At 40.5% G+C, this 26,971-nt stretch overlaps 1 protein-coding gene across 1 annotated transcript; it reads left to right on the forward strand.

Annotated features, from left to right (window-relative positions):
• On the forward strand, window positions 1-26,561 carry GRK7 (G protein-coupled receptor kinase 7). The gene is made up of 4 exons (XM_065410826.1): window positions 1-603; window positions 1,051-1,488; window positions 20,388-20,659; window positions 26,219-26,561. The coding sequence occupies exons 1-4, from the start codon at window positions 1-3 to the stop codon at window positions 26,559-26,561; spliced, it is 1,656 nt and encodes a 551-aa protein (XP_065266898.1).
• Window positions 26,562-26,971: the final 410 nt, after the last annotated feature.

Raw genomic sequence — 26,971 nt, forward strand, 5'->3', positions numbered from 1 at the left:
ATGTGTGACATGGGGGGCCTGGACAACCTGATTGCCAACACAGCATACCTGCAGGCCAGGAAGAGCACAGAAGGGGACACCAAGGAGATGCAGAGGAGGCGCAAGAGCCTCTCACTGCCCAAGCCTGAGCAGTGCACAGAGGTCAGGCAGGCCCTCCCGGCTGAGTATGAGAGCATCTGCGAGCAGCAGCCCATTGGCAAAAGGTTCTTTAGGGATTTCTTAGAGACCATGCCTGAATACCTGGTGGCCAAGGACTTCCTGGATGAGGTGTCCAACTGGGAGCTGGCAGAGGACAATGCCAAGAGTAGCATCATGCAGAGCTTGGTCACCAACTTCCTGAAGTCCGGCTCCAAGGGCTACCTAGCCTTCATGAGCTCAGACCTGGCCAGCAAGTGCCAGGCAGCCACTGAGAAGGACTATGAGAGTATCATGCAGCTGGCCAAGGAGGGGACCAAGGCCTTCCTCCGTGAGAAACCCTTCCAGGACTTCCAGAGAACCCCCTTCTATGACAAGTTCCTGCAGTGGAAAGTCTTTGAGAGGCAGCCAGTGAATGAGAAGTACTTCTACGAGTTTCGGGTGCTGGGCAAAGGTGGCTTCGGAGAGGTAGGGCAACTGCCATCAATCCCTCCCTGTCTAATGGGTGGGTATGGGCAATGCAGAGAAGAGCCTACAATAGACTAGGCAGATGTCAAAGACCTTGAAAAACTAACTTCCTCCTTGGGCAAACCAGTGTGATGTAACCCCTTCTCCACTTTATTGCCCCAAAGCATCCACATGCTGGTCAATAAAGGGAACTTCTGACAACTCCATAGGATCCTCAAGAGCTTTGGACTAGGATAAGACAGGTTCCCCTCCGAGCAGAATAGACCAACTCCCTACTCCCATTATATCCCCATCCAGTGCTCTGTCAGGCTGATCACTAGCAGTGCCCTCTGAAAGGATGGCCAGGTATATCTTGCTTCCTTAAACCCAATCCACCTCTGCTCTTAATTCACCTCCAGTCTGTATTTGTAAAGCCCCTTCCTTTCTCTTTCCATCCTGATCCTCTAGGTTTGTGCCATCCAGGTGAAAAATACTGGCAAGATGTATGCCTGCAAGAAACTGGATAAGAAGAGGCTGAAGAAGAAAGGTGGGGAGAAGATGGCTCTGCTGGAGAAGCAGATCCTGGAGAAAGTTAACTGTCCTTTCATAGTCACCCTGGCATATGCCTATGAGAGCAAGAGCCATCTGTGTCTTGTTATGAGCCTCATGAATGGAGGGGATCTTAAATACCACATCTACAATGTGGGAGAGAGGGGCTTGGAAATGAACAGGATCATCTTTTATTCGGCTCAGATCACCTGTGGGATTCTGCATCTCCACTCCATCAGAATCCTGTACAGGGACATGAAGCCAGAAAATGTTCTCCTGGATGATAATGGCAACTGCAGATTGTCTGATTTGGGCTTGGCAGTGCAAGTCAAAGAGGGGAAAACCATCACCCAGAGGGTGAGTGCGTGTTCATGGTGCAGGGAAGGGAGGAAGGGAAGCCATTCTATTTCTAATGTATTATGAGAACAAGCCTTAATTCCTCAGGATTTGTTCTTCACTAAAGATCTTATGTGGTCATTTCATTCTAAGTGACAGGTGGTAAGAGGATTTGGTTAATTAACTCTTTGGTGCTATGTGCAGTTAACACAACTTGTCTCCTAACAGAAATAAAAGAAACAAACTGATCTGGTTTTTTTTTTATTGGGATATGCACTTAACTCAAACTAGCCATTTGAGAGGCACTATACTTTTCGTGGGCTACGTTGCCTCATCAAGGGTCTAACCAGGAGTGAATCATAAGTATAATCAGAGACAATCAAAGGTGTGATTCCTCCCCCAATCACCAACCATTATTTCAGAGGAATGGCATTTATCCCATTTCTTGTCTATTTGTTTGGGGATTTTTGTTTGTTTATTTAATATTATTATTGATGGTTCATTGCGCTAAGTATGGATGGTGCTGCACAATAAGTGAACTGTGTCAAACACACAAGTTCTTGCCCCATAGAGTTTGCAGTCTAAAGATCTGTGAAAGCTAGGTGAGAGTTTAAATAAAAGTGTGTATATCTGTAAGAGAAGGGTAATGGTTGGCTATTTTTTGCTGCTTCAATTAGAATGTGCAGCACATTAAGCACTACCTGTGGTGATTACAAATTGATCCAGGTTTAAAGTGATAATGTCATGGTGGTTCACAAGAAAGGTGTACTGTATAATGTAGCACATTTGTCTCCTGCTGGCCAGAACACATAGACATATATAATGAGTGAATGAATGTTCCATATATATTATATATTTGACAAAAGGGCAGTTATGAAGTTACTTCTAGAGATGCTACATCTGGAGCCTATAATTGTTTGCATTGTACTTACATGGTACTTGGAGGATTTAAAATTTCCACATCAAACTCCCAGTGAGTTGAATGTTGATACGCATAGTCTCAGTCAAGGGGAAAGGGCCCTTTATCATTCTTCCTCCCCTCAACCTTGAAATAAACACATTTTTAATGTTTTGCTGTGAACAGATTAGATGAAATTTTTATTTTGAAGACCAACTTTCTTTTTCCTGTAATTAATATTTTTTAACTGTCCATTGTTGAGTTTTCAGCCCAAGAAAAAAAATACAAATCTGTTTTGTAGATAGAGGAAATCAAACATAATTAACATAAGAACATAAGAATGGCCATACTGGGTCAGACCAAAGGTCCATCTAGCCCAGTATCCTGGCTACAGACAGTGGCCAATGCCAGGTGCCCCAGAGGGAGTGAACCCAACAGGCAATGATCAAGTGATCTCTCTCCTGCCATCCATCTCCACCCTCTGACAAACAGAGGCTAGGGACACCCTTCCTTACCCATCCTGGCTAATATCCATTAACGGACTTAACCTCCATGAATTTATCCAGTTCTCTTTTAAATGCTGTTATAGTCCTAGCCTTCACAACCTCCTCAGGCAAGGAGTTCCACAAGTTGACTATACACTGTGTGAAGAAGAACTTCCTTTTATTTGTTTTAAACCTGCTGTCCATTAATTTCATTTGGTGGCCCCTACTCCTTGTATTATGGGAACAAGTAAATAACTTTTCCTTATTTACTTTCTCTACATCACTCATGATTTTATATACCTCTATCATATCCCCCCTTAGTCTCCTCTTTTCCAAGCTGAAAAGTCCTAGCCTCTTTAATCTCTCCTCATATGGGACCCGTTCCAAACCCCTAATCATTTTAGTTGCCCTTCTCTGAACCTTTTCTAATGCCAGTATATCTTTTTTGAGATGAGGAGACCACATCTGTACACAGTATTCAAGATGTGGGCGTACCATGGATTTATATAAGGGCAATAAGATACTCTCCGTCTTATTTTCTATCTCCTTTTTAATGATTCCTAACATCCTGTTTGCTTTTTTGACCGCCTCTGCACACTGCATGGACGTCTTCAGAGAACTATCCACGATGACTCCAAGATCTTTTTCCTGATTCATTGTAGCTAAATTAGCCCCCATCATATTGTATGTATAGTTGGGGTTATTTCTTCCAATGTGCATTACTTTACATTTATCCACATTAAATTTCATTTGCCATTTTGTTGCCCAATCACTTAGTTTTGTGAGATCTTTTTGAAGTTCTTCACAGTCTGCTTTGGTCTTAACTATCTTGAGCAGTTTAGTATCATCTGCAAACTTTGCCACCTCACTTTTTACCCCTTTCTCCAGATCATTTATGAATAAGTTGAATAGGATTGGTCCTAGGACTGACCCTTGGGGAACACCACTAGTTACCCCTCTCCATTCTGAGAATTTACCATTTATTCCTACTCTTTGTTCCCTGTCTTTTAACCAGTTCTCAATCCATGAAAGGACTTTCCCTCTTATCCCATGACAACTTAATTTACGTAAGAGCCTTTGGTGAGGGACCTTGTCAAAGGCTTTCTGGAAATCTAAGTACACTATGTCCACTGGATCCCCCTTGTCCACATGTTTGTTAACCCCTTCAAAGAACTCTAATAGATTAGTAAGACACAATTTCCCTTTACAGAAACCACGTTGACTTTTGCCCAGCAATTTATGTTCTTCTATGTGTTTTATTCTTTACTATTGTTTCAACTAATTTGCCCGGTACTGACGTTAGACTTACTGGTCTGTAATTGCTGGGATCACCTCTAGAGCCCTTTTTAAATATTGGCATTACATTAGCTATCTTCCAGTCACTGGGTACAGAAGCCGATTTAAAGGACAGGTTACAAACCATAGTTAATAGTTATGCAACTTCACATTTGAGTTCTTTCAGAACTCTTGGGTGAATGCCATCTGATCCTGATGACTTGTTACTGTTAAATTTATCAATTAATTCCAAAATCTCCTCTAGTGACACCTCAATCTGTGACAATTCCTCAGATCTGTCACCTACAAAAGCCGGCTCAGGTTTGGGAATCTCCCTAACATCCTCAGCCGTGAAGGATGAAGACTGAATCAAAGAATCCATTTAGTTTCTCTGCAATGACTTTATCATCTTTAAGTGCTCCTTTTGTATCTCGATCATCCAGGGGCCCCACTGGTTGTTTAGCAGGCTTCCTTCTTCTGATGTACTTAAAAAGCATTTTGTTATTACCTTTTGAGTTTTTGGCTAGCCTTTCTTCAAACTCCTCTTTGGCTTTTCTTATTACATTTTTACACTTAATTAGGCAGTATTTATGTTCCTTTCTATTTACCTCACTAGGATTTGACTTCCACTTTTTAAAAAGATGCCTTTTTATCTCTCACTGCTTCTTTTATATGGTTGTTAAGCCACGGTGGCTCTTTTTTAGTTCTTTTACTGTGTTTTTTAATTTGGGGTATACATTTAAATTGGGCCTCTATTATGGTGTCTTTGAAAAGCGTCCATGCAGCTTGCAGGGATTTCACTTTAGTCACTGTACCTTTTAATTTCTGTTTAACTAACCCCCTCATTTTTGCATAATTCCCCTTTCTGAAATTAAATGCCACAGTGTTGGGCTGTTGAGGTGTTCTTCCCACCACAGGGATGTTAAATGTTATTATATTATGGTCACTATTTCCAAGTGGTCCTGTTATAGTTACCTCTTGGACCAGCTCCTGCGCTCCACTCAGGACTAAATCAAGAGTTGCCTCTCCCCTTGTGGGTTCCCGTACCAGCTGCTCCAAGAAGCAGTCATTTAAAGTATCGAGAAATTTTGTCTCTGCATTTCATCCTGAGGTTACATGTTCCCAGTCAATATGGAGATAATTGAAATCCCCCACTATTCTTGAGTTCTTAATTTTGATAGCCTCTCTAATTTCCCTTAGCATTTCATCGTCACTATCACTGTCCTGGTCAGGTGGTCGATAATAATTAGTTGTGTTAGAATGTTAAATATGTATCATGAAGGTATTATTTCAGTGATGGTTAAGACAGATTTTATTTTTAAATGGGAATGTTGCTGACTATCAGTTCTTCTGAAGACTAGGCACTTAACATTAGTTTTTGTTGTTAGCATTGTTTTCCTGATTGGTATGGATGTGGTTTTTTGGGGGGGGAGGCTTGGGGGGGGGGGGGTTCCCCATAAGATAATTTTATTAAATTGTGCGTTAGAGCACTTTTAGGTCTAGTCATGTTTTGGCTATCACAGTAGCAAAAACATGCAAAACTCTGGTTCCAATGGTCAGGAGTTCTTGTTAAAGCAACTGCAGAATAGAGAGGGACAATTTATATTATATAATATATGCTTGCTTTGCTTTCAGTCTCTCTAAAATCTATGTTTAAAGAGATTGTTGTGTGGAAAAGTAGCTTATATTTATCTATATACTTTTTATTATAGGTGACTGGCAGCAACTCCAGTAGTTGAGGTTGTCTAAAACTTTCCATTTTTGCATGTTATATATGAGTGTATATTTGTGATGGTCTAATTTGATCCATAATCTATATTTTACTATGAAAACAAAACATGCATATGAGCTTTATTTTAGTCGTCACATTGCATTTGATACTGGCCAGAAAAATCTGTTTGTCCCTGGATTAAAACATACTGGATTATTTAAGAAAAAGTTGAGGAAAGTCATTTTAAATGATAGATTATAATTAGGGCTGTTAATTAATCGTAGTTAACTCATGTGATTAACTCAAAAAAATTAATCGCGATTAATCGCAGTTTTAATCACACAATTAAATAATAGAATACCAACTGAAATTTATTAAATATTTTAGATGTTTTTCTACATTTTCATATATATTGTATTCTGTATTGTAATTGAAATCAAAGTGAATATTAATTACAAATATATGCACTGTAAAAATGATAAAAGAAATAGTATATTTCAGTTCACCTCATACAAGCACTTAGTTTTGTTTTTGAATGCAGCTGTGTAACAAATATAATCTACATTTGTAAATTGCATTTTCATAACAATGTAAAACTTCAGAGCTTACAAGTCCACTCAGTCCTACTTCTTGTTCAGCCAATTGCTAAGACAAACAAGTTTGTTTACATTTACAAGAGATAATGCTGCCCTCTTCTTATTTACAATGTCCCTGAAAGCCTTACTTCTTCACTTTGTCAGTAAATGAAAAGAAATCAATATGAACACAACCCCTTTTTTTCCCTACCAGGATTGCCCATAAAATAAACCCTGTCCTTAAAGTTTACAATATTTTGCCTAAAGCTGTATCATTCATAATCAACCTCCCTTTATATATATATCTATCATAATATTAAATTCCATCAAGTTCCCTATTTTTCACTACTGTATATGGCACATTATATAATCTCTAATGTTTGATATAATTTTTTTAAATTCGTTCACTCAATCACTGGGAAAAAGGGAAAGTCTTTCTAGCTGCACCAATAATACACTCCTATGAAAGGTTGCAGCATTTCTGAGTTTCCTCAGAATATTGAAGAAATCTAGCCATTAGACCTTGAGTTTTCTTTTCTCAGAACTCTTCTCTCTTTTGTAAAATATCCTTAATGTCTGGGGAATTCTTAAATTGTAATAACTCATAACTTTGGAGCCTTAATTACTACAGTGTACACTGTATATGGGGTGATAAAAGACTCCCCTAAACTTAACTTTTCAACCCATTTCAAAAGACATGGGGCCTATCAATTTTTTATTGCTACTTGTTTTGGAAGTTCTGCATAACTCCCTCACAGTTTCATGAGTCATGAATAATATATTCATCCCAAACTCAAGGCAATAAAAACTTCATAGCATCTCATATATAAATAGACTCCCACCCACACATCAACAGGAGTAGCCCAAATACCCCTTTTATAAAACATGTTAGGTCAGTGTTTCCCAAACTTGTTCCGCCGCTTGTACAGGGAAAGCGCCTGGCCAGCCGGGCCGATTTGTTTACCTGCCGCGTCCGCAGGTTCGGCCGATCGCGGCTCCCAGTGGCTGTGGTTCGCTGCTCCAGGCCAATGGGAGCTGCTGGAAGTTGCGCGGGCTGAGGGACGTACTGGCTGCCGCTTCCAGCAGCTCCTATTGGCCTGGAGCAGCGAACCGCGGCCACTGAGAGCCGCGATCGGCCGAACCTGCGGACCTGGCCCAAAAACAAGCCGGCCTGGCCCTCCAGGGGCTTTCCCAGCACAAGTGGCAGAACAAGTTTGGGAACCACTGTGTTAGGTTATTCGCATGAAAGTAGTGGCATTCTACTTAAGGAAGCACTTCCATCGTACGTCCCTGTTTTAGGCACTTGCAACTCTTCAGTGAAATTACCCTATAATTGCTCATGTACTTTTTCCAACCCAAATGTGATTTTGTTTGTATGTATGGAAAGGTTTGTTGAATCTGATTTGGTCATTTTTGTATGATCAGTGAATTAAGTAATCCTTCATGCCAGGATATATAAAGTGTTACATTACCCACGTGTCCTTAGTTTCCTCCATTTCCTCTGGCTCTCCTTGCTAGCTTGTCATTCATATTTTCTTGCCCCTACTTAAAGACAGTTGTAAATAATTAAAATAGCTAATATTAGTTTTAACGGTTAGATAACTTTAATCATAGAATATCAGGGTTGGAAGGGACCTCAGGAGATCATCTAGTCCAACCCCCTGCTCAAAGCAGGACCAATCCCCAGACAGATTTTTTGCCCCGGATCCCTAAATGGCCCCCACAAGGATTGAACTCACAACCCTGGGTTTAGCAGGCCAATGCTCAAACCACTGAGCTATCCCTCCCCCTATGAAGGAAATACTCTGTTTTTTTCTGAGATGCTTGGTGGTTCCTGGATTCAGATCCTTATGATTAGGATGGTAGAATCCATAAAAATGACCAGGTATGAAGAACGCCCATTTTAGAAATAAAGAAGTAAAGAGTGATTTAAAATAGCATATAGTACATAAGCACTATATTAAATTTCCTTATTGAAACAAGCATGCACTGAAGCTGGTCTTCAGGATATACCTATGCCTATTGCCTAGGCATTCTTTTATTTAGAAGTGCATACGTGTGAGCTTACTCAGGTTGAATATATGGTGTGTAAAGCAGGGTTGTGTTATATTTATTTTAAAATTACTGCCCTTTCATTTCTAGTGTCCTCTTTATCTCATATAATAGGAAGGGCAACAAGGAGGAACTGACTGGTTTTCTTTATGCTCTTGTGAAGGGACATGCCCTCACTCTGGCTTTGAGGAGACCAACAAACTCTTCTGGGCCTGTTCAGTCCTAATGAGGCACACCTGCAAGGCTAGATCACCCTGGAGTGGGAGCACTTAAAAAGGGAAACCTGTCACAGGAAGGGTTGGTGAACAGGAAGAAGGCTGTTCCATCTCAGATTGCTGGCAACAGAGGCAGGTCAGCTGAGAAGGTCAGTCACAGGCTGCACCTTTCCCGAAGTTACACTGACAGGCAGCAAAGCAGTATGCCCCAAGTGGAGGGGCAGAAGGTAGGCCCCAGTAAGAGGCAATAGACTGATAGACCAAGCTCATAGAGCTGAATCCCAAAAGACTGCCTCAGAGACAGGCCACCTTTGCCTTTATTAGTTTTCATCCAGATTCTTCTCTGGGATTCAAAAAAGAACTAGATAAGTTCATGGAGGCTAGTCCATCAATGGCTATTAGTTAAGATGGTCAGAGATGCAACCCCATCCTCTGGTGTCTCTAGCCTCTGATTGCCAGAAGCTGGGATGACAGGGGATGGATCACTCAATGATTGCATGTTCTGTTCATTCCTTCTGAAGCACTTGGCATTGGCCACTGTTGGAAGACAGGATACTAGACTAGATGGACCATTCGTCTGACCCAGTATGACCATTCTTATGCTCCCTTTCCTGTGTGTTTGACTCCTAGAACCCCTCATGTGCTATGAAATATGGGGGGAAAGAGTGTGAATGATGGATAGTAATGCCTGGGGGGTCAAGGGAGCCCCTGGCACCCATAACCCTTCATAATTATAAAGCAGTCAAGATCTTAATGAAGACACCTCTAAATCAACATCTTTGCAGGCTAAATATTAGTCCTTTTCTATACCGTGAATTTGCCCCTGTTACAGCTGTCACTCACTAGCTACCAGTCTAGCGGCACTCCTGCAAATCTCTAGGCTTTATCTGTACTGGGAAAAATGCATTGTTAGATAATAGGTTAGTCTTTTAACAAAGACAGTGTTAAACACAATTTTGCTCTACATGTGAACAAGAAGAGTCATGATTAAAAACATGCTTCATTGGAAACAACATAGTTTTATAATGATGCTCACTCAATAATACAGTAACACCTTGTTAAATTGAAAGGTCTCTGCCTATATTCCTGTATAATGTCTCTTTAAACAAAATCTAACTGTTGTAATGATTGTTTTGTTTCTGATATTTACATATGGCAAAGATTTATAAGCTTGTTAAAACTTATTAAATAAATAATTTTTAAAAACCCATAACTGTTTATAATTAACTCTAGCATAGACTTTTGCATCTTCTTGACGGAACACTATGGGAGCATCTTCACAAAGCAATCCTTACATAACTTTCTTTCCCTCGTCTTCCTCCTACTGGAGTGGATGAGCTGGGCTAGGGTTTCCACAGCAGGTGTAACTCGGCCATGTTGCACATATGTACTACTTATATTGTTGCATATGGAGCCCAGTCTTGCTGATCTTATTTATATGTGTAATAATGCTGAATTCATTGGTGTAAGAAAGGTGAGCAGGATTTTGCTTGTGGTATTAACTTCAGTGCCTTAAGATATGCAGTATGCCTAATCTTAGGGGGCCAAATCATGTTCCATTGAAGTCAGTGGAATTTTGCCATTGATTTCAGTGGGAGCAGGCTTGGGCCATACTGAGTGTGGTTGTTGTGGTAAGTCAAGTATTTTACAAGTTAACATTAATGTAGCTTTTAGTGCGGGTAACAGTGTGTGCACAATCTAGGACACCCCACCTTTACCCTACAATGGGCTCAAGGCATAACCTGGTTAATTTAGGCACCCCATCCTTTCCTGTCCTGGGCTTGGGGCGTAAGGCACCCACCCTGACCCGTCCTTGGCTCAGGACGAACCCTGGTCAATTTAAGTACCCACCTTTACCTGCCCTAGGCTCGGGGAATAGCCTTCTGTGGGTTTGTAGGCCAAGGTCTTTCTGCTGTTAAGAAGCATTTCTTCCCTAATAGCACCAACAGTGACCAAAGAAACAGACAAATCTTAAGACGTGTAAAGAAAATTTTGCAAGATAACATTCTGTACTTGTGCCTTCAGTCAGAAAGGATCCCTACCTACTTGGCAGAATGACCACCTCAGAGCAACAAGAGAGAAAGGAAATGAAGAAAGGGGACCAGGATGGTTGGGGCTAATTGCAGAGCCCACCCTCCTTGCTAAATGGGTAATGGGACAAGGCCCACGCTCCTGGGGAGGGATGGTTCTGCGAAGAAAGCAGGATCAGGCCCAGACAAGCAGGGACCATACAGTCTGCAGGCAACAACACATGCAAGCCAGAGAGGGAGAGGTTAAATGCTACACTGATAACTGTGAGCAATAAAGTTATGCAAACACTTCAAGGGATTCTATTGACATTATAGTAATCATAAAAGCAAAGACCCTTAAGATGTGTATATAGGCTTCTTAACAGTTTTCCTGTGCTGTGTTTTATATATTTGAAGGACATCATAATATTTGAATAGGAAAAACATGTTTTGGTTAAAATCATATTCAAAATGTCCCTTTGCCCTCCTGTATGTTTGTTTTTTGTAAGATTAGGTTTCTTAGGAAAACAAAAGAAAAGCTATTTAGACGTTCCTGAAACTTGCGGTTTCATTTCAAGACAGCTAAGAACTGGTGGGTAGGGGGTCACAATTCTGAAATGAAAAATAACTTAGCCAGTTCTGATACTGCTGATCTTTGTTCATTAGCACACACCAATCCTGTTGGTTAAGATTCCGTAGAAGTTACTCTTCCTTTGTGCTTTTAAAGTGACAGCTAAGCATTTGTTCAGAATTAGCAACAAAGTGATTATTTTATATATTACTACTAATTAATACTTTCAAAACCAGCACTGATTTCATCATAGCTCTCTGATACATTGAGTTTACTCTTTTTCACTAGTGGGATTTTGCTATTTTAAAAAAAAAATGGATCCTGCTAGATGGTATAAAGCAGTAGTTCTCAACCTGTTGTTTGCGGACTCCTGGGGGTCTGCAACCTATGTCTAAGGGGTCCACAAAAGGTTGTCATTACCATAGAACAGTAGTTTTTAACCTGTGATCCATGGACCCCTGGGGGTCTGGAGACTAAATCTGAGATTTCCAAAAGGGTCCGCACGTCCATTAAAAATTTGTTAGGATTCCGCAAATGAAAAAAGGTTGAGAACCACTGTTATAAAGCATCTGTTAGTGATAGTATAATAGTGTAATACTTTGTCTCTTTATCCATGAATCTCACAGCACTTGATCAGGACTTGATCCTTAGAGGTGTCAACGTCATGCTGAGCAGAGTGGGGGAAGCAAAGGTGAATCTGTCCAGCCTTCTGTCTCCCTCAATTCTGGGCCTGGCTGAAGGGCTCTTTTACTGGCCAAAGATCCCCAGCATGCTGAGTACTTTAGCCACCTACTTTCTAATTTCTGACCCACATCCTACACAGTGGAGGAGAGCAGGTGATCACCAGGAGGTTTCTTTAATGTCAAGAGAAACCCTGGGCCCCTTTAGGCCAGTTTTAAGTCCCCCTTGCACGACTGGAGTAGCACAAAGGGACTTCGTTTGGCATTAAAGGCTCGATCTTGCACAGCCCAACCTAACAGTCACTCATAATTGCTAAACAGTAAAAAAAAAAAGATAATATTCCTTACCTAGAGCATAGGACTGTTATGAGGATTAATTAGTGAACATTTATGAAGCTCTTGGAAGATGAAAAACACCATATAAATACTATTATTAATTTTAGTCTCTTTGTCGTTTGAAGCACATTAGTTATTATGGAAACCATGAGGCATAAGTATATTGGAGTGATGTCTTCAAGAACCATATAGCAGTTTATATAATGGTTTGAAATTCATATGATTATTTGTGAAATATAGGAACCTATCTGACAGTTTTGTTGATCAATATGGTATGAATGCACAGCATACATTTTGTGTGTATTTACTGAATATTGTCAGAAACATGCATGTGGCAGGGAAAGGGTTATATGGCCTAAAATACTTGGCCAATCGTATTTTTCTTTGAAATGTTGATTTGGCTGCCTTTGGCTGAATGAGGTTTACATGATACTTTTGTGAGCAATCCATAAGCTGTGGTACTGTAGATGTAGGCTACTCACAAAATCCAAGTACCCTTGATCACATTGTGAACAGTCCCTTTGTTTTCAGAGTAAGGTTCCACTCAGTGTGATTAAGGGTATCAAAATCTGGCCAAAAATGACTGAAAAAAAGTCATCCTCCTCCCCACTCCCAAATACATTAATAATATGTTGTCAAAATGCAAAACTAGGCACAGACTCTACAGCAGGGATGGCCAACCTGTGGTTCCAGAGCAACATGCAGCTCTTCAGAAGTTAATATGCGGCTCCTTGTATAGGCACCTTGTATAGGGGCTGGAGCTACAGGCACCAGCTTTCCAATGTGCCAGGGGGTGTTCACTGCTCAACCCCTGGCTCTGCCACAGGTCCTGCCCCCACTTCACCCCTTCCCACCCCCTCCCTTGAGCCTGCCATGCCCTCGCTCCTCCCCCTCCCCCCCAGAGCCTCCTGCACACCACGAAACAGCTTATCAGGAGGTGCAGGGAGGGAGGGGGAGGCGCTGATCGGCAGGGCTGCCGGTGGGCAGGAGGCACTGGGAGCAGGGGGATGGGAGCTAACGGGGGGCTGCTGACATATTACTGTGGCTTTTTGGCAATGTGCATTGGTAAATTCTGGCTCCTTCTCGGGCTCAGGTTGGCCACCCCTGCTCTACAGCCACAGGAGCAGGTGAAGTCTGGGCTTGTACCCATGTATGTGTTGGCTGGATTTGGCTCTTTATTTAGAGTGACTTTAACTTAATTGTATCTCTAACATGAGTCTTGATGCTAAGTGGTACTAATAAGATGCAAGCACCCTCAAATCCCACAGATTTTAGTGGCAGTTAAGGGTGCTGAGCACCATAGAAGATTTGGCTCATCATCACCTCCTAATATTTCCTGCTACGCTACTGAGAGAAGTAAACAGAGAAGGAAAACACCTGCACAGATTGTAATATTTGTTTGATGACTTCTGCTGAGTAAGTCGCCCACTCATAGTGCTATTAAAAGCTCTGATACTATTTTTGCATTCATTTCCAGAGGATCTCCTTAAGTACATGTAGAGTAAACTGAAATTCTTCTCTTACACTAATAATACTTATATGGTATTCTACAACCATTAAGTAAGTAATTCTCAAAACACCCCTCTTTAGTAAGGAAGTAATATTATCCCTATGTTATGAATGGAGGAACTGAGGCAGAGAAGGTAAAGGACTTGCCCAAAGTTTCAAAGGAAGACCATGCCAGAGCTTGGATAAAAACTGCTATTGGAAGCAGCTACTGCTATTTTTAGTAAGCTAGCTTGAGCTGAGCTAGCACAAGTCTGTCTCCCCACTCTGGGAATCATATCTCTCTACTGCAGTGTAGGAAGTCCTTGTATTTGCTAAGCAGTAATTGCAGCTGCGTTAAATTCTTCTGGGTTCTGTAAGTCTTTTATAGGATACAAACAAGGAATGTTTTCATTTGTTACAGAAACCTAATTTTATCTTGGCTTTAAAAATAATCACCCCATTTATTTAAGCGATCAAGTGGATTATTGCTGTAATGTGAATATTTGCCAAGATAACAGGATGATGGGAAACTGTAGTTCTGTATCACCAATGTAAGTTTTTCTCCATTCCTCCTCACAGTTGCTCTGTGTAATAAAACATTCAAATTACCATTATTAAATGAATGGCAAAGAAAGATCAGTTATTCTCTTCCCCTGTCTGGGGCTCAGGAACTCATATGCAGAAAAAATATCTTGAAATTTAGAGCTATCAACTGCTTCCTGTGGTCTAATGCTACATTCCTCCAACGTCTGGTAAGGTCACTGCTGAAGGAGCAGAAGAGCAGCTGGGAAAGAGAACAAAGCAGTCAGTGGCACCCCTTGGAGGAAAGAAGAACTGAGCCCCAGGAAAGAGCTGATAGAGCTAAACTCAGCTTGGTTTTCCTCCCCCGTTCAACAGTTCTTGTGCCATGGCAAACAAAAGAGAGATGTTCTGATTTGCTTTGCTGTTTGGCTTATGATGTTGACTGAATTTGTTTTGTACAGATCTATGGGGAAAGGTAGAGAGAGAGAAATCCCATTTTTTCACCTCTGTTTGCCAGTTCCTGTGCTGATGGAAGCTGCAGAGTTATATTGTGTTTCTTCCCCTACCCTATTTGCTAAGAGCCCAGATGCCACAGTGTTTTACCCAGGGCATTACTAGTACTTTACCTTTTTCAGGACAGTATGGTCAGTGTATAAGCATTTAAATTTTAAGCCCAGTCCTGCTGAAAGCCCTCACAATGTGCTAAGCTCCTTGGCTCCAGTGTGACTTGAGTGCATGTGATGACTCCCAGAGTTAAGTCTTGTGTTATGAGAACACATTAAAAAATAAGGTAGCTTTTTAAAAATACATAAAATAAAATTTCAAAAAGGAGTTTTCTCTCTTCAGCGTGCTCCTTACATCAGTTCAACTATGTCTTGTCAATCCATTCTCAAAATACCTATTGCCCTTAATTGAAATTCCTTGTGTGTCTGGTGGCTGGATTTGCCCTTTTGGTATCAATTCTAGAGCCACATTTTACCCTGGTATTTATGTATGGGGTGCCCATCAATGTGATTCATATGTCTGACAGCAGAATTTGGTCATTGACTTTGATTTTATATTTCTGGCTGTTCCTCTTTAAATAAAAAAAAGAAGACAGAAATTGCTTTAAAAGTCCCACTTAAAATAATAACATTAAAATTCACTGTAATGCAAGCATTTGAACAAAGTAGAAAAAATAAAGCATCTTACTCACCCTCTACAATTCAGATAAAAGGTTTCCATGACAGAGATGAATGGAAGCACAGAATGGTTGGCATTGGACTCTAGCTGCATGCCAGAAGAACTACAGGCAGAGAAAGAGGCACATGGACTGCCTGGATTTTGCCTCTTCCAAAAAATTGTGGCGACACCATATGCTGTGGGTCCTCCATTATTTTTTTCTGAAAGTGCCTAATGGGACATGCCTAGCTGATGCAGGGGTTGGTCTGCATGTTTATGTGCCCACATACATGGTCTTCCTGACTAGACAATGGCCCATACGCTCTTAGCAGGAATACTGTGGCACAAAAGAGAGGGCAAGTCTCAAGCAAGACTGGAGCATATTAACAGTGTTTTGGCAATACAGTAATGTGACTGTTTGAGGTTGCATTTACTACACCTGTTTCCAGTCACACAATAGAATTTGTCCTAATATTGATAAATCTTTAGTTACAAAATACTTTTCCAATTAATAAAAATCTCTTTAAATCTGTTTGCAATTTGTACCAAGTGAAAACAATAAAGTCTGCAAGTCATTATAGAAACAATGACTTCTGAGGAATTTTTAACTTCTGAAAAACAGCAGTAATAAACTTAAGAACACAAATAATATCTGTATTGGGAGATATCCTCATTAGTTTAACTGAGTCAAATATTCCACAGTGAACCAGGATCAAAATCTCAGTGTTGGAAAATTGAACCGCCTTCAGTAATGTGCACTTGCCACCTCCATTCCCTTCTTCCAGTGCATTTTAATTGCCTTGCTTCCCATACTGTTCTCACTTTTATATTGTTAAGTCACTGTAAGATACCTTCTTGTTTTCTTTGACCTAGACGGGAGCAAGATAAATGGCTTTCTCTGACTCCTGCTTTGGAGATCAGCGGATATATTCTCAACTTAAATCACTATCTTTTAGCCACCCAAATCCCATTACAATTACAAAGAGTTGTGCAGTTAAAAACTCAGTGTATCAAGATGAGAATATGCTTCGATATACCTTTGCTATGCTGGGGGAAAGAGTCCTGAGTCATTTTGGCCTCAGTCTTTTGTGCTGCTGCAAGAGGTTTACTGTGCTAGTTATGTTGTTTTTTAATTATGTCACCTTTTGACATGTAGTGATTTGTACATTTAAGAGTAAAGACTCTGCAAATTCCAGGTTTCCTCCAATCCAATCCTATCCAAAGAAATATAGCTAAATCTTCACTTGAAAAATGTTTGCTCTGCCAGTTCAGGGCATTGAATTGTTCTGGTCAGTGTGTTTCCTGACAACACCCTGCATCTTCTTATTTCAGCACATCCCTTCCTGTTTTCCTTATTTACTGCTCAGTTGTTTACATAGCTAAGTGCTTGTGGTTTTTTGCCCAGACCTTTAGCTATATAGGAGAAGACAGAGAAATCTAAATTCCATTTGTCCCTCTGCTTGCCAGTTCCTGTGCTGATTGAAATTGTAGTGAGATTTACTCTGTTTCTTCCTCCCCTGGTTTCTTAGGCATATGGGTCAGTATCTACATATCAAACAATAGGATTGCCATTTGTAACAAATATATTCCACCAGAGAATGGTCAAATCTGAATCCCTTTGAATTTCAGGGGGTGGGAAGCTGGATTTGAACTCTGACATTTTAACTTATTCCTTTATTTTGGATTCTGGGCCAGGTCTAGAACTAGAACCTGGGTTCTTTTCAATTTGAGTTCAAATTCTGCTGAAATTTTGTGAGAAGCGGCTCTCAAGATTTTGGATACAATGGTGGAAACCTCATGAGAATGGCAGATCTTGCAAGACTTCCCTCACTTTGAGCTGAATTTTCATAACAGCTCACAGAATTACAGTTCCATTACATTAGAACCTCAGACTCTACCCCTGATTCAGCCTTTAATCCAAATCCTGATCTCTCACCTAAACCTAATCTGACCCCAACCATCACCTGGTTGATCCATCCCTAATTTTCACTGAAACAATGATGCACCTATTGGACCCTTCTTGCATCTGAAGAAGTGAGGTTCTTACCCACGAAAGCTTATGCTCCCAATACTTCTGTTAGTCTTAAAGGTGCCACAGGACCCTCTGTTGCTATTGGACCCAGTGTGACAGTTCTTTTTAATCTATGGGTAGGACTGGAGCTCCCCTTGCTTTGCCTGAGCTCTAGGAGCATGAGTGCCACATCAGTCAAAGCCACCTCCTATGTTGCATGACTAACACAGTTATGCCATTTATGCATATCAAATAGGCTAAAGGCACCTGGCAACCACCCCTTCAAGCAGCCGTGCTGGGGAAGGGAAAAGAGAGGGGTGAAAGAGAGAAAGTATTGCTTAATGGAGCTGCAGTGACCCACACTGATGATCAAGGAATGACATTCTGACAGTGCTATGTCATGTGTGTCTTGATATTGTTCAGCATGTGATGAGGCTGAATTCCAGCACAGCAATGTCTTAACAGAAACACAATGCCAGGATGTAACACTGTGATTATTGTGTTGCTCTCTGTGACTCCATTTGATGATGAAGTGGTTCACCAGCTCTTCAGGGTATCACTCACTAAATCAACTTCACCTCTGGCCTAATCAAACTGAGAATGCTAAAAAACAAGACAAGGAAAAAGTACCTCAGAGGCTATGCATAGTTCCTACCATACTACCTCTTGTGGGCCTGTAGACATGAAGATAGCCACACGATTTATGCTTTCTGATCATGGAGCTGCCCACCATTCACAGGGACTCCAGTTCTACCCTCACATTAGGGCATTTGTGTATAAATCAGCCTCTCTGTACTTCTCCCTGGTCCCTCATCTTTCCTCCAGATAGCATGACTCTGGGTTTCTGGTCCATAGTTACACAATGCCCCCTTTCTGAATGGAGGAGTAGCCATGAATAAGATTTTAACTCTCCCTGGGGCAGAATCAAATTCCAGTGGGAAAATCCAACACAAATAGTGCAGATTGCCTAGGGGGAAATGTCAGACTGAGAGCTCCGTCCACCCCATATAACTCTACAAAGCAGAGTAACTTCTGTGGACTTGGTGAGTCAACAAGAGAGACAGTGCCACTTTGGCTCCATTCTTCCTTTCTGTGCTTACTGGCCACATCTGGCTGATAGTTGTGCTCTCATCTCCCTCCTGCCTGGCAGCAAAGGGGATGATTTGGCCCCATGTCTCTAAATGAGAATAGTTACTAGCAAGGAAAAGGAAGGGCATTTCATCTACTCCTACCTTTTGTAAACAATGGCCTGGCCTAGCCATATTATGGGAGATATATATATACATACATTGGCAGGAGCTGAGGTTTATAGGGGGTTGAAAAACTGATGAAGAACATTGTGCCTAAAGCTGAAGGAGTAATAGTCTTCCCACGGCTCAAACTGAAACTGCCTGTGCATGTGTTTAATTGTACCACTCACAAATTCCTTTGTGTGCCCCAAATGAGCTATTATTTCAGTTATTCTTTCCTGAGGCACCTTTGTTTTGGCTCAGAGTGACTCCCTCAGCCAACAGTAGAACTCTGGTACTAATAGCAACCATAATCTTGAACAACTGTCAATTGGATTTTGCACCAAGACCACGTCTATACTAAAAAGAAAAAGAAGAAAGATTCCCATCAGTTCAAAAAGGCATAGAAAAAGTTCAGGTGACTTTTGGCACTTTTATCTATACTAATGATGGTAATACCTTGCCAGTGTAGACAAAGAGTGATTTCCTCCTCTCAAGGAAATCAACTTACCAGAAATCCAGTAGAACTCATTTGGAATCCTACTTTGCCTGCCCTACAGTCTGAGTGATACAGATGTGGCAATAGGAGGATTGTAGTTATATCCATAGGGCATGGTCAATTTGTCCTATATATATGAGTGTTCTTAGTTCAGAGTTATGTGCTGCAACTAGCTAATGCTGACTCCTTAATTCTCCCCAACCTGAATGCAGAATACCACACAATATTCAAGCAAGGCTCACTTGTTGGTGCATTGCTTACAAGGGACCTGGAAGGGGGAACTGGATCTGTTTCCTTTTGTGTTTCATAATGAATTTTAAAGAAGACCTGAAGGTATTATTTTGTTGTTGCTTTTTGAACCTTAAAATATCAGGAAAATTGAATGTTTTCTTTCCTGTTTTTGCAAGGAAACTACTTAGATGACTCAGAGATGTGGGTTGAGAGCGTTCTCTGCTGTTAATTGAAGGGATGGGAATGGCAGAGGTAATGTGTTACTGTTGGTAGTGTGGGTGGGATGTATTTTGAACCCACTCCCCACAAAAACTATATATATATAATTATATATATTATATAAATATAATCCCTGGCAGAAATCGAAGGGGGGCACGTGATCCCCTCATGCCCTCCTCCATGCATCGCCTCTGGGTGGTGGTAAATCCTTATTAAGGAAAGGATTTTTCCCAAATGGTTAAGTCAAATAGATGTTAATAGTTAATCAGTTTTCACTTCCCTGGTTTCTCGTGATGTGCTGTACCTTCTGTTCCTCAGTTCTTCATAGTCTTCCAGGAAAACAAGGTAGATAAGGCCTGAATTTCTAATGTGAAAGAAAAAAATTAAGCAGAAAGAATTTTTTTTTTTAAAAACAAAACCTCTCAGGCTTTCTTTATACATCATGCAAAAATGGGACAAATCCATATTTTTCCTTTGCAGATCATATTTTAAAGGTTTCCATATAGAAAGATATTTAACCAACAGAAATAATTCAATCATGTGCCAAAGCTGTTATATGGATATTACATAGATGCACATCTATAGAATGTCATCTGTAGTTTCTATAAGCACAATTCTGTCATGTTTGCTACTGATACCTTCAGATACATTTTGCGGCTTGATGTAATTAACTGTAGGAGACTAAAATGTACTTACTCCTAAGTATTTCATTATTGCCATTGTCTAGTAAACATATATGTTTGATTGCCATAGGCTGGGACTAATGGTTATATGGCTCCTGAAATCCTGAAGGAAGAGAATTACTCCTACCCCGTGGACTGGTTTGCTATGGGATGTAGTATTTATGAGATGGTTGCGGGTCGAACTCCATTCAAGGATTTCAAAGAAAAGGTCAATAAGGATGAAGTGAAAAAAAGAACCTTGGAAGACGAGGTGAAATTTGAACATGCCAACTTCACAGCGGAAACAAAAGATATTTGCAGGCTGTTCTTGGCTAAGAAATCAGAGGACCGTTTAGGAAGCAGGTATGGATTATTTCCCATGTTTAAGCCTAGATCAGTGATGCAATCATTATTTCATACAAATGGAGGCCAAATCCTAAGGTTTCTAAAAGACCCCAATCTTCCTTTCCACTTCCATGAATGGAAGTGATCTTGCTGTAGCAGATCTCTCGTGGGAGAGCATGGAAACAGAGGAATGTTACCTCTGTAGTGTCAATCCCCATTACCTCCCAGAAATCCATAGAAGCTCCTCTTTTGGAGTTTTGTAGGGTTTTGAGGAATGGGAGAAGCCCCCTCCATAGCATTCTCTTCCCTCTAGACAGTGAATATTCTAGTGTATATCTGCATCTAAGTTAATGCTACTTGAGTGCAGAATGCTTGGTCTATGTCAGTGTGACTCTTGTAGGAACTGTGCTGTCAGGGTTCCAGAGCAGCAGCATGAAGGGACAACCCCCAATAAGCCTGCAGGTATCAGGGTTGGAAAGCTGAACCGTGTGTTTCCTACAACAGGTATCCTAACCCCTCTCATTGACAGGCCAATTTCATGGAAACCCACAGAGTTTCCTGGGCCTCCTGCCATCATCCCAACGGTATTTGTAAGGGAGAGTACACTTGGACCTACGTCCTTATTAGACAAAAATTCCATTTGCAGCCTTAATGAGGCTTTGCCTTTGAAAGGACTGCTGGATTTGGCCCTGAGTCAGCAATTCTAAAGATTCTTTGAATAATAAGGCAATTGGAAAGCTAAACATTATAGTATTTACCGTTGTAGTAATACATGGTGAAAGATTCAATAGCCTTACTGTCAAGACAGAATAAATACAAGACAATCTATAAGACATATAAGTAAACTGTAATAAGATATAAAGGAAATTGGTGGTAGCTAAATTTAGAACACATAGTAACTTTCATCAAACATGATTGTAAATTTATCTACCAATTCAAGTAGTTAAGTTTTTCAATATAATGTGATTGAGAACCTACCAAAAAGTAGATGAACAGACTCATTTAAGACAGTCATTTCACATTTTATGTGTATACTACACAAAAATACAGGGAAATCCATTGAAATTACTGGGAGACTTTTCTGTGTAAAGATTGCACATTTTGCCTTAAAACTTTTATTACAGCATGGTGTTTAGGAAGCTAGGAAATATGGTCTCTAACTATCACTTGTTTAGCAATAAAATGTAGTATTCAGTAACCAGTACAGTTAAATTTGTGAAACATATGATAATTAGAATAAATTAGTGGGTTCTATTTTGTAAAACTTATTTGCCAATAGTCCAGATTGCTCTCTATGCAGTATTCAGTGTTAATCTGAATGCCACGTTGTGACACTGATAATGCTTGCAATGAATATAAAACTCCTATTTGCAATGGAGGGGCTTAATGTGAAGATGTATAATTAATATTATTTATTAATCATATTAATTTGTCATACTGAGTTTACAAAGAACCTAGAGATATTTGAAAACACATTGAAGAATGGCATAGAAGATCATATAACAGTGTTTTATATCTAATGTACAAGTGAAGACCATTTGATTTTTCCAAGGATTTAGTAGGGATGTGTGTATCATTTTATCACATGAATCTTCTCTCCAGCAGGGCAAGTGTAATAGCTACACAGCTTTTTGACAGAAGAATGTCCAAAATACACATCTTTGCATACCGATATGATATGGTCATGGTTTGATCAGCCACATACTGTATTTCTGTGGGGATTTCAAATGTGAACAGAGGCTGTGATTCCCCTTTTTTTGTCATTATAAGGAAGCTGACAATTCTAGCACTGAATGAAAACTGTAGATACTATTCAGCAACAAATTATCTTGCAACACAGATGACAGAAATTCCCTGGTTTAGCACAATAATAGTAATACACTTCACTTAGAGCATTCCGTCTGAAATCTCAGTGTGCTTTTCATACATTTAGCCTCACAACACCCCTGTGAAGTAAGCGTTATTACCCTAACTTAAAAGTTGGGGAAACTGAGGCTTTGAGAGTCTGAGTGAGTTGTTCAAGGTCATACAGCAAGTCTGTGGAAGAGCTAGGAATAGACCGTTCTCCTAATGGAACCACAATTCTAGTCATGTGCTTTCACCACAAAACCATCTATCTGCCTACTTAATGTTACATTAGCCCTTAGTGGTGAGTGGGAGAAGCACCTCAAGACAGTTATTTGTGTTGAGGTTTTTCATTCTGCCACTTTGATTTTTCAAAATATGCTGCCTCTACTTTCTTTGCTGTTTGGTGCTGCTTCACATTTTGGGGGCACTTTTCCCCACCAAAATTTCTACCAGCCCAACAAGTAGACCTACAGATGGAGCAACATAGCCTGTGTTTTATGACACATGGGGGAGAGGAAAGGGGACAAGTTATTAAAATACATAAGCATGGAACAGCCTACAACTGTAATCTGTAGTGGTACCTTGAAGTATTGAGGGAGGGACACAATGGAATCCATTAACATAATGTCCCATTTTTTCTTACCCTCCCTTCAATACACAGTTTAATGAGAAATGGGCAAGGAGAAGTCCAGCCTTTCTGTACATGATGTTAAAAAAAAACACCTGTCTCTGCCTATTACACTGGAGATATTATTCAAGAACAGCTCATCCTTATGTAAAGATTAGCCTTGTAATTCTGCTAAGGTCAGTCAGACCTTGGGTTATCTACATAAGTGCCTGTTGCATAAGTTAAAGCTGCTCAAGGGCAGCTTTAATTTGCATACCTGACCTTTTGAAAATGTTCTAAATTTTGTATTCAAGACTCGGTGTTGTTGGCTTATTCTGGAGAGATTAACACCTTTCTCTCCATTCTCTGACTCCACTCTCTCTCCTTTGGAACTTGCTCACCCCTCTCCCTGCTGTCCCATGGAACAGTGAAATAGTTCATTGAGGAATGTTAACTTGAGAGAAGTTAGACAAGCTCATTCACTTTTTTTGTCACAGTTATGCAAACATCAGATTCACACAGGAAGGGGTCATGGCGAGGTAGAAGAAGCACCGTATTAGTAGGTGCCTTTAGATGGCATTCCTGTAGCTTCATATTTAAAAAAAAAAAAGATGTATTCCTGATGGTATCAAAAGAAAATATATTACATCAGAAGGGGGAAACACTGCAGTAATCCATTGTGGAACCTACACCAAGTTCTGATGCTTTTAATAGCATGTTATAGAAAAGCAAAATAAAATAAAGTCTGCATGAATATGCTGAGTATGAAATCACCCAGTAATTCCATAGGGTGACTGACTGAGCTGCTAGAGTCACAAATCTGTGAGTTCCTATTATCTGATCTGCAGCTCTAATGCACTTCAGGCTAATAAAGACAGTCAGCAATTGACTTCAGGCTCCACAGCTGTACCAGTGTTTATGTGTCACTAACTGAGCTGGCTGGGTTTTGCAAGACCCTATGCAAAAATAACATAAGCCCTGTTGATCTAATCTGTGTTTTCCTACTGTGCTCATGGCTGTAGTATACATCTCCCTTGCCACTTCTTGATGGGTAACACCATCTCTGTGTACCTTTGAGGCCCATCTGACCTCTGATGCTTCTCAGGCTATGGCAATGCTCCCTGATCACATTTGTTTACAAGACTGTGGCCTCTGTAGACCTGCTTACATGAATTAGGGTGCCAGGAAGTGAAGCTAAAGTGCAGTTTTCTGAGCAGGAGTGAGCAGTTAGGGAACGGGAAGCAGTGCAAAGGGAATTAAAGATGCTGTTCAAGCTGGAGGGTCTGTTACATGTGCATGGTGCAGGCCCTTGGCAGAGCAGGACTTTCTGTGGTCACATAGGCCTAAGGCTGCATCTAGTCACTAAGTAATGGTGCTTTTGCACATTAATGAAGATGATTGGCTTTAACAGAAATTTGCATTATCTCTTTCTTTTAACCTTGTTGTAGGGAGTCATGTCCATAGAACATCCTGTTCTTCAGTATTATCCCATAGTGCACTGTGAATGTGTGAAAGCGTGGTCTTTATTTAGTATACGACTTTGTATAAAAGTGTGATCAGAAAACTGCAACCCATTAACAACATTGCTATTTACTGAGGCCAAGGAATAGAGACAAATCTGTTTCCCCGGCATTGTAATGATAGCTTGGTTCTTCATACTCCTTTACCTCATGTAGGACCCAGTCCAAGCTGTATCATCCATATATACAGGAAAAGAAGAACGCAATTTTCCTCCCTGTTCGTAGCTTCTCCAAAACTCAGGGCAGGTCTACACGTTAAACCCTGCACCGGTGCAGCTGCACTGCTGTAGCGCTTCAATGAAGATGCTACCTACAGCAACAGCAGGGCTTCTCAGGTCACTATAGTTAATCCACCTCCCCTAGAAGCCATAGCTATGTTGATGGGAAAACTTAACACTGTCTACAGCAGGGGTTAGGTCGATTTAACTGTGTCACTAATGGTGTGGATTTTTCACACCCCTGAGCGACATAGTTATACCAACCTAATTTCCTAGTATGGACCTGGCCTCAAAGGTCACTCTTTGCACATTCCCCACAGCTAAAGTTGCAAAAGTGGCACATTCTAGGACAGGGCCTACATCAAGGATCATAGTATGTTTTGATTGTACCCTTGAGACTCAGATTATTCCTGTCCTGGGGGTCATCTTGGGATCTGAATGTGGGCCCACATTGCCATAGTTCATGTGTTCCTGTTTCTTCTTCAAGAGAAGAGAACCTTAATTCAGCCCATTGCATGGACTGCAGTTATTCTTTCCAAGATATACTTATTTTGAAGTCTAAAAAATGTTTGATTCATTTTATTTTTAATTCTTGGGTGAGTTTTATTAATGTTTATGTTCCTAGTAGTGAGGGACTAGGATAGCTTTAGCTATAGAGGGTCATTGGGAGTGAAGGTGCTAGGAAATGTGCTTGCATTCTTTTGCTAGCATACCAATCTCTGGATCTGATCCTGCAAACTCTTGCTCATTTGAGTAGACCTTACATGAATAGCCCCATTGAGCTAAGTGGGGCTACTTATGTGAATAAGAAATACTCATGAGAATAAGGGCTTTTGTATTGGGCTTTTTGTGATTTTTTTGTGCGCGCGCACTTTGGACCAATACGCATTTCAGATGAGACCACAAATATCAGTTTTACTTGTCACCAGTTTCACACTGAAATCACTGTTTCCAGAGTTGACAGCTGAGTGTATTACCCATTGAACCACCTACTACAGTTTCCTGGAATTCTTATTCTACCTAAAATAAAGCAAGTTATCTGGGCTTTTGTTGTTAACAATAGTTCCAATATTTCCCCCTCCTTAGCTTCAGTTCCACTGAAAACCTGGCTTTTCTAGCTGAAAAGTACAAAATATCTTGATCCCATTATGCAGCTAACAACCCTTGGCTTTTGAAAGAACATGCAAAGAGATGGTTTAATGAAACCCATTTAAAATTAAAATAGACCCAAGTTACGCAGTTGAACTTTCCCAAAATCTAGGAGTGTCCACATCTGGAGCTATAATTCAGCTTTGGGGCTCTCTCTGTTTTATATATATAGTTCACCCTCATTGGCTAGCTAACACATCACAGTTTTGACTGACAATCTCTTGCTTTATTGCAGGAGCAGTGACGATGATCCAAGAAAACATGCTTTCTTCAAAACAATTAACTTCCACAGGCTGGAGGCAGGCCTCATAGACCCCCCTTTTGTGCCAGATCCATCAGTTGTCTATGCCAAAGATGTTGCAGACATTGCTGACTTCTCTGAAATCCGGGGGATTGAGTTTGATGACAAAGATAAGCAATTCTTCAAGAAATTTGCGACAGGTGCTGTCCCTATACCATGGCAGGAAGAAATTATTGAAACAGGACTGTTCGAAGAACTGAATGATCCTAACAGAGTAGCTACTGGGGGATGTGCAAATGGAGGTGAAGCCAAGTCAGGAGTTTGTTTGTTGTTATAAATATCACATCATTAACAAAAAGGGTGAAAATGTACTGCACAACTTTCCAAATTCTAACAGTGTTTCAAAAACTCAGCTAAGCTGTTTAACAAGAACCGATCAACCTAAAATATGACATCAACAGGACAAGTAGGAGCACAAGCTGAATGGACATTTTACTACTTTGTTCTAGCAACAGAGATAATCTATTTATTGTGTTGGAAGCTATCAAGATGAAGAATCAGGTTTATTTTAGGAAACATAGAAGGATAGCACTCCATCACTCTGTGTATGTGAAATATGAAAGCAATAACAGGGTGAGGAGGCACTTGTTCTGAAAATGAATGAGTCTGCCATTATAATACACTCATTTCCTTTCTTGATCTCTCTCTCCTTTTCTTAATTCAAATGTTTCCCTTTGTTCTATAGTT

This window comes from Emys orbicularis, chromosome 9, assembly GCF_028017835.1.
Source record: "Emys orbicularis isolate rEmyOrb1 chromosome 9, rEmyOrb1.hap1, whole genome shotgun sequence".
In the NCBI taxonomy this organism is placed as follows: Eukaryota; Metazoa; Chordata; order Testudines; family Emydidae; genus Emys; species Emys orbicularis.

Coding starts and splice junctions, on each gene's coding strand:
- GRK7 (XM_065410826.1), top strand. CDS start 1: ATGTGTGACATGGGGGGCCTGGACAACCTGATTGCCAACACAGCATAC. Junction 1,489..20,387: donor GGAAAACCATCACCCAGAGG/GTGAGTGCGTGT, acceptor TGATTGCCATAG/GCTGGGACTAATGGTTATAT. Junction 20,660..26,218: donor GAGGACCGTTTAGGAAGCAG/GTATGGATTATT, acceptor GCTTTATTGCAG/GAGCAGTGACGATGATCCAA.